This window comes from Lampris incognitus, chromosome 8 (assembly GCF_029633865.1).
Source record: "Lampris incognitus isolate fLamInc1 chromosome 8, fLamInc1.hap2, whole genome shotgun sequence".
Lineage (NCBI taxonomy): Eukaryota > Metazoa > Chordata > Actinopteri > Lampriformes > Lampridae > Lampris > Lampris incognitus.
The window spans coordinates 13963439-13977401 of NC_079218.1; the positions used below are offsets into that span (position 1 = coordinate 13963439).

Genomic DNA, 13963 nt, shown 5'->3' on the forward strand with positions numbered 1-13963 from the left:
TTGAGAAGTTTCTACATCTTGATTGGAGTCCACCTGTAGTAAATTCAATTGATCGGACATGATTTGGAAAGGCACACACCTGTTTATATAAGGTCCCACTGTTGACAGTGCATGTCAGAGCGGAAACCAAGAAATGAAGTCAAAGGAATTGTCTGTGGACCTCCGAGACAGGATTGTATCGAGGCACAGATCTGGGGAAGGGTACAAAAAATTTTCTACAGTTTTGAAGGTCCCAAAGAGCACAGTGGTCTCCATCATTCGTAAATGGAAGAAGTTTGGATCCACCAGGACTCTTCCTAGAGCTGGCCGCCCAGGCAAACTGAGCAATCGGGGGAGAAGGGCCCTGGTCAGGGAGGTGACCAAGAACTCGATGGTCACTCTGACAGAGCTCCAGCGTTCCTCTGTGGAGATGGGAGAACCTTCCAGAAGGACAACCATCTCTGCAGCACTCCACCAATCAGGCCTTTATGGTAGAGTGGCCAGACAGAAGCCTCTGCTCAGTAAAAGGCACATGAAAGGTTTACCTTTCAACATGACAACGACCCTAAGCACACAGCCAAGACAACGAAGGAGTGACTTCGGGACAAGTCTGTGAATGTCCTTGAGTGGCCCAGCCAGAGCCCAGACTTGAACCCCATTGAACACCTCTGTAAAGACCTGAAAATAGCTGTGCAGCGACGCTCCCCATCTAACCTTACAGAGCTCGAGAGGATCTGCAGAGAAGAATGGGAGAAATACCCCAAATATAGGTGTGCCAAGCTTGTAGCTTCGTACCCAAGAAGACTTGAGGCTGTGATCGCTACCAAGGGTGCCTCAACCAAGTACTGAGTAAAGGGTGTGAATACTTATGTACATGCAATATTTCAGTTTTTTATTTTTAGTAATTATGCAAAAATTTCTACAAAACCTTTTTCACTTTGTCATTATGGGGTACTGTGTGTAGACTGATGAGAAAAAAAGGGAATTTAATCCATTTTGGAATAAGGCTGTAACATAACAAAATGTGGGGAAAGTGAAGGGGTGTGAATACTTACCGGATGCACTGTATATGAAAAAAATCTCCCTCACCCTTTTTCGGGTGGTGTGTTTCTTCCTCAAGCTTGGGTCCTTGGGCACTTGGGCACTTGACCACAAACGTCAGAGCAACAGGCCTGTAGTCATTCAGCCCAGTGATGGAGGGTTTCTTTGGGACCGGGATGATGGTGGAACATTTGAAGCGGGAAGGGACTTCACACAGCTCCAGAGATCTGGTCAAGAGCTTGCATGACAATTGCAGCCAGTTGATCAGCACAGGCTTTAAGACAGGATGGGGTGACACCATCTGGACCAGGTGCTTTCCTGGACTTTTGTCTCTGGAAAAGCCAGCTCACATCCTCTACATGTATCTTGTATGCAACCTGAGTATCAGGAGGGGAAAAAAACGCGGGTTGCCAGAGGTGTGAAGGGGGCTGTTGTTGTTGAGCTGGAGTGGGTGGGGTGGGGGGTGAATTTGTCTCTCAAACCTGCAATAGAAGACATGGTTTTCATACCACTTCCTCAAATACTGGTAAAACTGAGGTCCTTTTAGTTGGCACTAAATCTACTTTGGCCAAAACTGATAGTTTTTCTCTTACTATTGACAATTCTATGTATAGTTCCCCCATCGCCTCAGGTTAAGAGTCTGGGTGTCATCCTGGACAGCACATTATGTTTTGAAGCCCACATCAACAATGTTGCTCGGCCTGCATACTTCCACCTACGCAATATTATTCGTCTTCAGCCGTCACTTACATCTAAAAGCACAGCCATACTCACTCACACCCTGGTTACATTGACTACTGTAATTCTATCCTCTTTGGTCTTCCCCTCAAGTGTCTTCATAAGCTTCAATTGGTCTAGAATTCAGCTGCCCATATCATTACCAGAACTCCTTCCATAGATCATATCACTTCTATTCTTCAGCAACTCCATTGGCTTCCTGTTATATACCGTACCGACTTCAAGATCCTGCTCATCACCTTTAAGGCCCTTAATAACTTAGCTCCTTCATATCTTTCTGAACTCCTTCATATCCGCACGCCCTCCCGTGCTCTCAGATCCTCTTCTGCTCTCCAACTCACTACATCGGTCCGCTTGACTACCATGGGGACTAGAGCCTTCAGTTGTTCTGCCCCCCTGCCTATGGAACTCTCTCCCACAAGAAATGTGCAACATTGACTCTCTTTCAACCTACAAATCCCATCTCAAAACGCACCTTTTCAAACGGGCATATTCAGTCTGATCCACGCGTCATTGAGTATTGTGCAGATGTTGATTTTATACTTATCTGTTGTGTTAACTTTTTATTGTCTACCCTGCTGTTTTGATTTTATGCTGTCTAATACAGTGTTGCTTGTTTTTTTTTTTTTTTACTGTGTTCTGTAAGGTGTCCTTGAGTGTTTTGAAAGGCGCCCACAAATAAAATGCATTATTATTATTAATATTCAGGTTGTCAGCCAGGTCTTTGTTGTCCTCAGCTTGAGGGGATGGTCTTCTATAGTTTGTGATGTCTTGCAGGCCCCTCCACATGTACATACATATGCTAAATTAAATGTTTAGATTTCCTACACTTGCTAAACACCACACTGCAAAAAAAAAGAAGAAAAAAAAGATCAAATGCACGCACGCGTGCACACAGAACAGAACAGAAAAAACACACTGACACACTTCACGGTGTTGACTTTATGGGCTGTGTTGTTGGTGGAACTAATTGCTTATGTTAAGAGGCTCATCTGTGCTGATGGGTATCGGGATTAGCATGCACCATGTCAGTGTGTGTCAGATCCTCCATGCACATTTCCCTTTGATAAGTACATAAGTAAAGTTTATTTATTTAGCGCCTTTTCACAGACAGAGTCACAAAGCGCTTCAATGAAAGAGAAGGGGGAAAAATGATTAAAAAAAAGGTAACACACCATACATTGTGATTGTGATGTTTAGTGGAAATAAATGCTTATCCTGTCAAAATAAAGCTAAGCTGTAATTTTGGAGTTCTACTTGTTTATGTCTTTTGGGTTCTGGCGTGATTACTTGTTGGGAAAAGAGTCCCTTACTGTAGTGAAAGAAGAACTGACTTCTGAGATCATATCTGGATCAACATGTTCAATTACTCTGCCATGTTGACTTAATTTTGCACTACCTACAGACTTGATATAAGATAATAGGGGTGGGGATCTCTAGGCACCTCACAATTCGATTCGACTCTGATTCAGAGGGCTACAACTTGATGCATCAACATGATATACATGACTTATTTTTTCTCACTGTGTGACTACTTGCTACTTTTAAACACAGCATATTTGTAATGATCCATAATTAAAACAAACAGATGAATTTACTTCCATTATCTTTTATCAATACAGTAACAAACAAGCGATGTGTCAACTGAAAGGTCACGTTTCCCAGCATTGCGAAGAACCAACAAGAAAAGAAACAAAAGTGTGCCTGTAGCAGCATCCTTAATGTAAATTAACACGGGCTTCAGCAAGACTTCAGCAATCACTTGATAATGTAAAAAGCTGCCCTCATTCACAAAGAAATAATAAAGACTTCAGCCGAAATTCTCCTGTTATAGGCAATGAGCAGAGAATCCCTCAGACAAAAAAACCAAAACAAAACATTTTGCTGTATATTAAAATCAAAAACGGCTTTCATACAAAAACAACATAGAATTCTGTACCAGCTCTCATACTAACTACACCCCCTGCAGTAGAGAAGACTCTCTCTGCAGAGACACTGGTTCCTGGAATACACAAGTATCTCTTGGCCAACTTGGAAATCAGAGGAAACATCACCTAATTCTTCCGCCAACTGAGGGGGTCCTCAGAGAGAGAGAGAGGGGTAAAGCACTATGATACTTGGTCACTTCCTCCTCAGCTCTGGCAAAGGCTGACATGGGCTGCTGAACTCTAGCATCAGTGAAGGTCTGCCCCATCAGATTCACTAGCAGAGAAGATGAAGCCTTTCTTTTGGGAGCAGAGGGGCTTTGGTGTTGCTCTTCAGTGGTCTTGGGATGAGGGGTGCCCTCCTCACTCACTGTGTTGCGCTCTGGGTTTTCCTTCTCTTCTGCTCCCAACTCTTGCTGTAGATAAACACAATAAGAACAGGTAAACACAACAACCTTACATTTTTAAATCACAATGTCAATCTTCAACCCAAACCCAAATTTGAACAAGATCATTAACCAAACACAAATTTATTTTTTCTATTCGATGTCAAAATTATTGTATTGTTTATGGAATATTTGTTAATTTGTCAGTTGGATGCATCTTAAGTGTCTTAAGCCCAAAGTGACATTTTACATGTTTTACATTGATTTTTACACAAAATAAATGGCAGAATTACCTCTAGTGATGCAGCCTCAGATCTCACTCTTCCATACGTCTCCACTCTCTCCTCCTCAGAAAGGAAAGGCAGTCCCTTAAAACACGAGTCAAGTGCAGAGGCTGTGTGAAGAGTTTTTCTCTCCTTCTCCCTGGTGTACCTCTTGCTGAGGTCCCCATTGATGGCCTGCTTTATCTGCCAGACCACTGATGACTCTCCAATACTGTCCTTTGTGTCCTGGATGAGTTGCGCATGCAATGGGGCAATCAAACACAATGTGGGAGGTGCTCTCCTCTGATATGAGAGTAGTCGCATCTTTCATTGGCTTTAGGGCCTTAATAACAGCCTCTGCATTTGAGACATCTGCTTCACTGAGAGTGCAGAGGTCAGCCTCTCCTATCCTCTCCTCACCTGAGGAGAGAGTAAGGTGGTGCAGATCGCAGGTTGTTGCTCCAGAAACCTGTCAACCATCTCATAAGCACTGTTCCACCTGCAGCTGATGTTTTTTTCAGCTTGTTACACGGCAGACCAAGTAGCTTCTGCTTCTCCTCAAGCTGGTGTTTTGCAGTGGTGCTATGGTGGAAAAATGTGGTAATACATCTGACCCTCCTCAGTAGCCTTGATACAGTGGGCAACTTGAGCGCTTGCTGAGATACCAGATTTAGTGTGTGGGCATAACGTCTTGCATGTAGGAATTTACCCAGTTGAGCAGCAACAGTCATGTTGGGGGTGTTATCAGTCACTGAAACTACATTGTTGGTATTGAACTGCCATTCTTCTGCTACATTCTGTAACAGCTCAGCTACATTTGCACTCGTGTGGCTCTCACACGCTGCTCGTTTGGATCACGTGAGACACGAGCTGTCAGTCATCGGTAATAAAATGCACAGTTATGGTGACATAAGATTCTGTAGCAATGGATGTCCACGTATGGCATGTTATTGCTATCCTACCCGCTCTCCTCAATGATTCCATGACTTTGGTTTTGTTATAGAGTGCGTGTATCGCTGTGTCGGTGAAAAAAAATGTCAAGATGGGATGTTGTATCACGGCTCCAAAATGTGCAGCATAGCGCGAAAGCCCTGGTTCTCAATGACTCAGTAGGGGCGCAAATCGTTGGCAATAAAAGTTGCAATCGGCTTTGTGATTCGCTTTGCCCTTTCTGAGTTCAGTGCACGCTTTGATATCACTCAACTGTTCTCTGGTTGGCAGCAACTACAACCAGCTGTTTTTCCTCCAACTCCGGGTAGAAACGTGAAATATGGTTTATCATGTTTGTTGTGTTCCCAAAATATTTTATTTCACTTGGACACAACTTGCATACAGTGTGGCTCTTGTCCAGGTCCCTTTTCCCTTCAACTTTATAGAAGCCAAAATGCTTCCTTAAGCTGGCTTTTAAGCCAGAGGGTGCCGGTCGGATTGTATCCAACTTTGGTTGCTCGCACTTAGCCATCCTTGCCAAAACTAAAGAAGTAGTCTACCTTAGAATGTAAACACGACGCACATGTTTTACATCTATTACATTTCACCATCCATTTGGTTCAGCGGCAGCTGTAAGGAGCGTACAGCCCAGTCAAGAATTGAGCTTTGGGGCGTCCGGGTAGCATAGCGGTCTATTCCATTGCCTACCGACACGGGGATCCCGGTTCGAATCCCGTGTTACCTCCGGCTTGGTCGGGCATCCCTACAGACACAATTGGCCATGTCTGCGGGTGGGAAGCCGGATGTGGGTATGTGTCCTGGTCGCTGCACTAGTGCCTCCTCTGGGTGGTCGGGATGCCTGTTTGGGGGGGAGGGAGAACTGGGGGGAATAGCATGATCCTCCCACGTGCTACGTCCCCCTGGTGAAACTCCTCACTGTCAGGTGACAAGTGGCTGGTGACTCCACATGTATCAAGAGGAGGATGTGGTAGTTTGCAGCCCTCCCCGGCTCGGTAGAGGCGGTGGAGCAGCGACCGGGACAGCTCGGAAGAGTGGGGTAATTGGCCAAGTACAAATGGGTTGGGGGGGGGGGTCAAAAAAAAAAGAAGAATTGAGCTTTAAATTTCTGATTATTGAGTTTTCTACATCGAGACAATCTTTTATGAGAGAATCTCAATGCATCTAAGATTCAATTTTTCCCCCTACCCCTATAAGATAAGATAACCTTTATTCATCCCCAAAGGGAAATTCGGGTGTAGATAGCAGCAAAGAGGGTAAAAAAAGACATCAACAGGGTAGAGTAACAAAGGTAGGTAGCTAGATAGAAGAGGTCAGTCACCTTGGGATCAGAATAACACTAAACCTAACTTTAATACTAACAGTACTAAACAACATCATATATATGAGATCAGCATACACACATTTTCTGCATATATATAATAATAATAATAATTATTATTATTATTATTATTATTATTATATTCCGCTCCTCATTTGTTGAGCACTCTTACCAACACCATTGATGGTTTCCAGAGGGGAAAAAATGCTATATCTATATACATCCATACATCTATACATACATACACATATTAGTGTATCACCTTTGTTCCCAATTGACTAGAGATACTACACTTCAAACCCAAGTTCTGAAGTAGTAAGGTTAGACAGGCTCACAAGGACACTTTGCATGAGATTCAACACTTGACAACTTCATTCCACAATTATTACAGTTTATTTTTACTGTATGATTACTGCATTAATGATACAAAAAATAATGAAATTTCCTGACAAACACAAAGCTCACCTAATAAAGAAAGGGCAAAGAATCAAACTCAAGTGTAAAGTGTCCCTCTGTTTAAAGTAGCAAAATAAATAAATTCACATATATATCCTTTCGTCCCTTGGTTTTGTACTTAAATGGGCCTGCTTCCTCAATGTTTAAAGAGTATTAGTTCTTTTGTTGGAAAAAAATTAGTTTCAGTGTTCCTTTTACTGATGTTGTGATCACTTACCTACCCGGTAGAAAACTAACTAAAGTGTGCACGTGTTATCTTATCTGAAATCCTGACGTGGATTAGATCAGTCGCTCTGAAGAAAGGAATCCAAACCAGTTGGCCACTCTGGTTCCAAACATTCCCTGCTTGGAGTTTCTCACTGGGCAGGTTCGCCATCAAGCTCAGGCATGGCTTGAAACCAAGATAATTCCAGGTTAAACAAAGAAACAAAAAGCAACAATCTGCAAAGGGTCAGAACCGCCAGCGTGTCGACTTATCCATGCACGTTACAATACTATATAATGATAGAGAACGCACCAATGTACCACTCAAACATTTCACTATACTTCCTTATTACCCCGATTGGGTTTTTGTTACAGTTTGTGATTCCAACGACAGAATTAGCTGTAAAATGCTCTCGTTTTTCAAGCTGGCAATCACTATCAGCTAGCAACCCTGTAGCTTTAGCTAGCGGACACGTACTTCATATTGACTTACCGGAGTTCCCGGTAGAAAAGTGGAAAAACGATGCAATAAAAGTGGCTCCTCTCGTCAATAATTTGGTCGCTAATAGAAGAGTGCCTTATTAGCAACGATTGATATACATTAACCGAATACTGTCATGTTTTTTGACTTTTTTTTTTAAATTTCTCACCAAGGTAGTTCTGCACAGCCTTTGTGTCTCGCTTAATTAGAGCACGCATGCGCCCTCTACTGGGCATCACCCATAATGCTTTCTGCTTTTTTTAACCCTTTGATAACCTACTTTCTCATGTGGGTTACACCAGTTTAGCACATGGCATATCTTACTAGGTCAAGTCAGCCTAATCATAAGTCAGAGAGCTCAGTGGCAGTCTATGGAGGTCAAGGAGTCGGTCCTAGTCAGTCCTTGTACGGGAGGTGAAGGAGAAGGAGGAGGGGTTGTTATGTTGCAGTGCATATCTACCTCGCACTTCTCTTCGTTGCCCACAGTGTTAGAAAGCCGACTTTCTATTTTGTGCTTCAACATCGGGTTGGACCAAATCATTTGTTTTTATAGTCCTGCAGCTGTCTGACAACAGAAGCATAATGATATGTCAGTCAAAACCCCTGTATTGTGTTATATACCTTATGTTGAAACACAAAATAAGTTATCACAGAGAGAGAGAGAGAGAGAGAGAGAGAGAGAGAGAGAGAGAGAGAGAGAGAGAGAGAGAGAGAGAGAGAGAGAGAGAGAGAGAGAGAGAGAGAGAGAGAGAGAGAGAGAGAGAGAGAGAGAGAGAGACTCAAAGGTGACAGAAAGTGCGGGCAATGTGCGGGCAATGAGGAGAAAGCAGAAGTTGGCCTACGGCAGCCATGTTTATGGAAAAGGTCAAAAGGTCTATTGGGATGCGTAGGGTCAGAGATAACCTGCTGCTACAGCTTCTGACTCAACAGGTTTGAACAGCGCATTTTAGAGATGCAGGAGGAAGCCCAGGTTGGTTATCAGTAGAACTGTAATGCGCCACCAGCATCAGACACACTGCGCTGTTAGTGTTTGGCTGTCTGCCATTCAGTTCACAACCCTGAACAGCAGGACAGTAGACGAGCATCTGATCCAACCTGATGGTGTCAGAGAGGTGGAAAGACAGTAATGGCAGAGAGAGAGGGGGGGGGGAGAGAGAGAAGGAGAGGGGGAGAAGGGAAAGTCCATGCAGAATGCAATTGATGGCAGATAAACTGACTACGGAGAGAGGGAGGAGAAAGAGAGAAAGGGAAAAAAAGGATGGTGGAGAACTGAAAAGAAGGCAGAGGTGCTGAAGAGAAAACGACGATTCTCACAAACACTGCTGGGAAGTGAGGGAGAGAGACAGGACAGGACAGGAGAGAGAGAGAGAGAGGGGGGGGGAGAGAGAGAGGGGGGGGGAGAGAGAGAGAGAGAGAGAGAGAGAGAGAGAGAGAGAGAGAGAGAGAGAGAGAGAGAGAGAGAGAGAGAGAGAGAGAGAGAGAGAGAGAGAATGACGGTGTCTGGGTTTTTGGATCTGAACGTGCGTGCGTTTGCGCAAAAAGACGCGGTTTAATGGAATGGACCAAACCTTCGCTGGCATCGACCACGGGGCAAGTGGCCGGAACACGGGCGACCCTGCTTGCGGATCAACCTGTTATGGAAGCGCAAACCCGGTCAGAATGAATCCCGATGCCTCGGATGTGGTTTGGAAAAACGCCTCTTACATTTCTCTGGGAGTTTACAACGCGACCAACATCACCGCCGGTCCACAGCACGACCCGGCCCGAAACCGCACGAACCCGCTGGACCTCAGCCGGGCCGTGCCGGTGGGCATGGTGCTGGGGTCCTTCATCATGTTCGCCATCGTCGGGAACATCATGGTGATCCTGTCGGTGGTGTGCAACAGGCACTTGCGCATCCCGACCAACTACTTCATCATCAATTTGGCGATCGCCGACCTGCTGCTGGGCACGACGGTGCTGCCGGTGTCGGCCACCTTGGAGATCCTGGACTACTGGGTGTTCGGGAGGATTTTCTGCGACATCTGGGCCGCCGTGGACGTCTTGTGCTGCACGGCTTCCATCATGTCCCTGTGCGTAATCTCCATCGACCGGTACATCGGGGTGCGCTACCCGCTCCAGTACCCGATGATCGTCACGGAGAGACGGGCGCTGCTGGCGATGCTCGGCGTCTGGATCCTGGCCATTGTCATTTCAATCGGTCCGCTCCTGGGGTGGAAGCAGCCCCCTTCGCAGGTACCGTACTCTACTGGACTGTACCCGACCGTACCGGACTGTACTGGACTGTACCGGACTGTACCGGACTGTACTGTATGTTCCGTCCCGTTCCACAGAGGCACGGGTGTCTCAGCCAAGAGGCTGCTGGTTGGGTGGACCGTCGGATTTACACCCTAAACAGCAAAAGGTGTATAAAAAGTCCACGAAAACGACGAAACGCCGGATGCTGTCGGGTTTATTTAAAGTGTGGTGTCACGACGCCGCACGCGACTGCGTTAAGTAACTTCTGGGCTATTAACACGTGCTCAGATTGCTGCAAAGCCGAGTTGACTTAACGCAGTTGCGTGAAGCCACTTTACACGAGGGTTTTGAAGTAAATCCAGCAGTGCACCTGACGTGTATTCAGTAAGAACCAGATAAGATAATTTTTTAAAAACCTAAAATACATACATATTTTCTATTGTTTGGTCACACTTCCACTGAAATTATAAGCAATAACAACAAGAACAATGATGATGACGATGATGATAATAATGTAAACTACTAATAAGACACGTTAGTCCCTAGCGATGTCTCCTTGTGGTGCAGTACACCCCCTATCGAATCCCGCACCGGGCAAGAAAATAACCGGTTATAATAATAAAAGATAAACAATTTTTTTTTTTACAAATTTCCCTCTTCCTTAGTCGATAAATGAACTACTAATACTACCTCGTATAGTACTATGATAGGATTACTATTAAATACTTGTAGTACTACTTTATATATCACTACTATGATACAACGATGCCAGTTTGTAACATTTGTATTGACTTGCTCATTGCTGAGTCTCTTGCAAGTCCCTTTGGATAAGGCATCTGGTAAAGTAACGAACGTGAGTGTGAAGTGCAAGCTGTAGTATCATGTAGAGTGTGTGTGTATGTATGTAGGTATTTGGTCCGAGGCTGCTGCGGTCGACGTGAGAAAGGGAACCCCCGCCTGTTTAGTAGGCAGACTACAGCCCTGTTGGATCATTTAGCAGTAACACTTCTATCAAACATGATGATTCTTTGCATTATGGCGATTTGCCCTGCCGTGGCAGAGAAGCATAGTGACTGTCCCCCAAACCCAAATCCTAACCCTCAGAAGCACGTGTGTACCAGGACCACACGGCCCATCAAATTATGTATATGGCACATTTTGTGAATGTAAAAGGCGACGCAGTGAACGTGACATTAAACCGATGCGCACCGATAGAAGACGGAGCGCTAGAAGAGCACACCCCCCCTCATCTTGTCACGGGAGGGTGGGGCGTCGCAACAAAGATGGAAACAGAGTCTTAGCCAGTAGGTGTTGCTCATACGTGTGGCGACATAAGGTTTACTCGCAGGAAGATTATCATCTGCACACAGAGCATATGACCTCTGACCTTGGCTGTGCCACAGTCGACACGACATACTCATCCACTTCAGCCCAAATGGTCTCTTAAATCACTATTACTGTTCTTTTAGCCTGGGAAAAAAAAGTGCAGACCCTTGTCCCGATTTGCTTTACTCGATGACACAGGTCGGCTCTTCACAGTAGCCGTAACCCAGCTAAAAGTGACAAACGCTGAATTATCACTCATGAGGAAAAGCCGGACTTCTTACATATCCGTTACCTTCTGCTCTGTTGGCTGCTGCAGCAGAAACTCCGCTATACCTGCTCCTATGCGTACTCCTATACCTACCCCTATACCTACTCCTATACCTACCACTATAGCTACCCCTATAACTACCCCAATACCTACCCCTATACCTACTCCTATACCTACCCCTATAGCTACCCCTATAACTACCCCTATACCTACCCCTATACCTGCTCCTATGCATACTCCTATACCTACCCCTATACCTACTCCTATACCTACCACTATAGCTACCCCTATAACTACTCCTATACCTACCCCTATACCTACTCCTATACCTACCCCTATACCTACCACTATAGCTACCCCTATAACTACCCCTATACCTGCTCCTATGCATACTCCTATACCTACCCCTATACCTACTCCTATACCTACCACTATAGCTACCCCTATAACTACTCCTATACCTACCCCTATACCTAACACTATAACTACCCCTATACCTACTCCTATACCTACCACTATAGCTACCCCTATAACTACCCCTATACCTACTCCTATACCTACTCCTATACCTACCACTATAGCTAGCCCTATAACTACCCCTATACCTACTCCTATACCTACCCCTATAACTACCACTATAGCTACCCCTATAACTACTCCTATACCTACCACTATAGCTACCCCTATAACTACTCCTATACCTACCACTATAGCTACCCCTATAACTACTCCTATACCTACCACTATAGCTACCCCTATAACTACTCCTATACCTACCACTATAGCTACCCCTATAACTACTCCTATACCTACTCCTATACCCACCTCTATACCTATGCCTACACCTACCCCTATACCTACCCCTATACGTATCCCTATATCTACCGCTATACCTACCACTATGCCTATCACTATACCTCTTCATATATCTATCCCTATTCCCACTACTATCCCTATCCCTATACATACCCCTGTACCTACTCATATACCTACCCCTATAGCTACTCCTATACCACTATACCTCCCCTATACCTACCCCTATACTTTCCCCTATACAGGTCTACTCCTCGTAAAGAGAATGGGACAAAGACAAAGAAAGACACGAACAACAGAGTGTGTGTGTGTGTGTGTGTGTGTGTGTGTGTGTGTGTGTGTGTGTGTGTGTGTGTGTGTGTGTGTGTGTTCAATGCTGAGCTCAGCTGAATCTATGCCAAGGGAGGTGAGCAAGCTATAAACTTTTAGATAGGGACAGAAAAGTATAGCTGGATAGATAAGACCCCTGTTACACCTTGCTTTGATAAAGGCACTTTCTTCTCATTACATGTTCTCCCCTTCATCTGTGGAAAGGTCAGAGGTCAAGTATGACAGGGATTTGAACCCACAGCCAATCATAAAATGATTACATTCAGGGTAGTGTTCATTTTTTAATTATCTTTGTTTCTTTTTTTCCCCTAGTTTAAATCATAGATCATTTTGTGATCTTGGAGGGGGGGTGTGTGTAATTAAGAGTTTAATTACACAGAGTAGAGAGAGAAAGAAAAACAGGTAGAGAAAGAGAGAGATGTTTGAAGGGGGGGCGTTAAACAGAGATCAACGAAACAAGACGAGGCCTGCTTATCTTACCCGGTGTATCAAAATGAAACAAAATTAAAATAAACATAAACCTCTGAATATTTTTGAACGCCCCATGGCCCCTCTTCTGGCCCATGTGCACCTTAGGTTTTGATGTGTGAAATAAACAAAATGAAACTAAGCTAAGCTCAACTAAACCTAAAACTATCGTCTCAAAGACTTACATGAATTAGATGTTCACTAGGGTGATTATATGATGCTTTATCTTGCTGTCATGCTGGCGTATTCAAGACAACAGATAATGCATAAATAGCCAAATAATTAACGCAGTATGTGATGTGAATGGTTGGTGTCTGGGAGGACTTGCCTGGAGAAATGACAGGGTGCACTGTTTTCTATCTTCATCATCGCAGCCAAATGAGGAAGAAGAAGGCAGGTAGTGTTGAGTTTGAAGAAGTGAAGCTGTGTCTAACAAGCAGATATGAAAGAACAAGCTGGTACAATGACCAAAGCTTTGACTAAACTAAACTAAACTAAACTAAACTGAACTATACTTTGATAAACCTTACTTGGCTAAGATAAACTTTCCAAACTCTGATGAAGTTAAAGTGGTAATCTTGAAGATTTCCACTGTGTGTTAGATTACGGTCTCACACTACTTGACTAGCTTTGATGCTTCTCTCTGATTGGTCCACCAGAGAGGAAGTTCCGCTTCATCCTTTCTGGCGGACCAATCGCTGCTGACAAGTACAACGCGTCAGTTCCTATCATGGTTCGTCTGTGCAGCTTGGACTTTTTTCAGTGTTGTACGTACACT

At 44.4% G+C, this 13963-nt stretch overlaps 1 protein-coding gene across 1 annotated transcript in view; it reads left to right on the forward strand.

Annotated features, from left to right (window-relative positions):
- Positions 1-9401: 9401 nt before the first annotated feature.
- adra1ba (adrenoceptor alpha 1Ba) overlaps positions 9402-13963 on the forward strand; it is a 45688-nt gene continuing 41126 nt past the window's right edge. The window contains exon 1 of the mRNA XM_056285260.1: positions 9402-9977. Within this exon, the coding sequence (XP_056141235.1) occupies positions 9402-9977 (576 nt within the window). The remainder of the gene's footprint in view (positions 9978-13963) is intronic.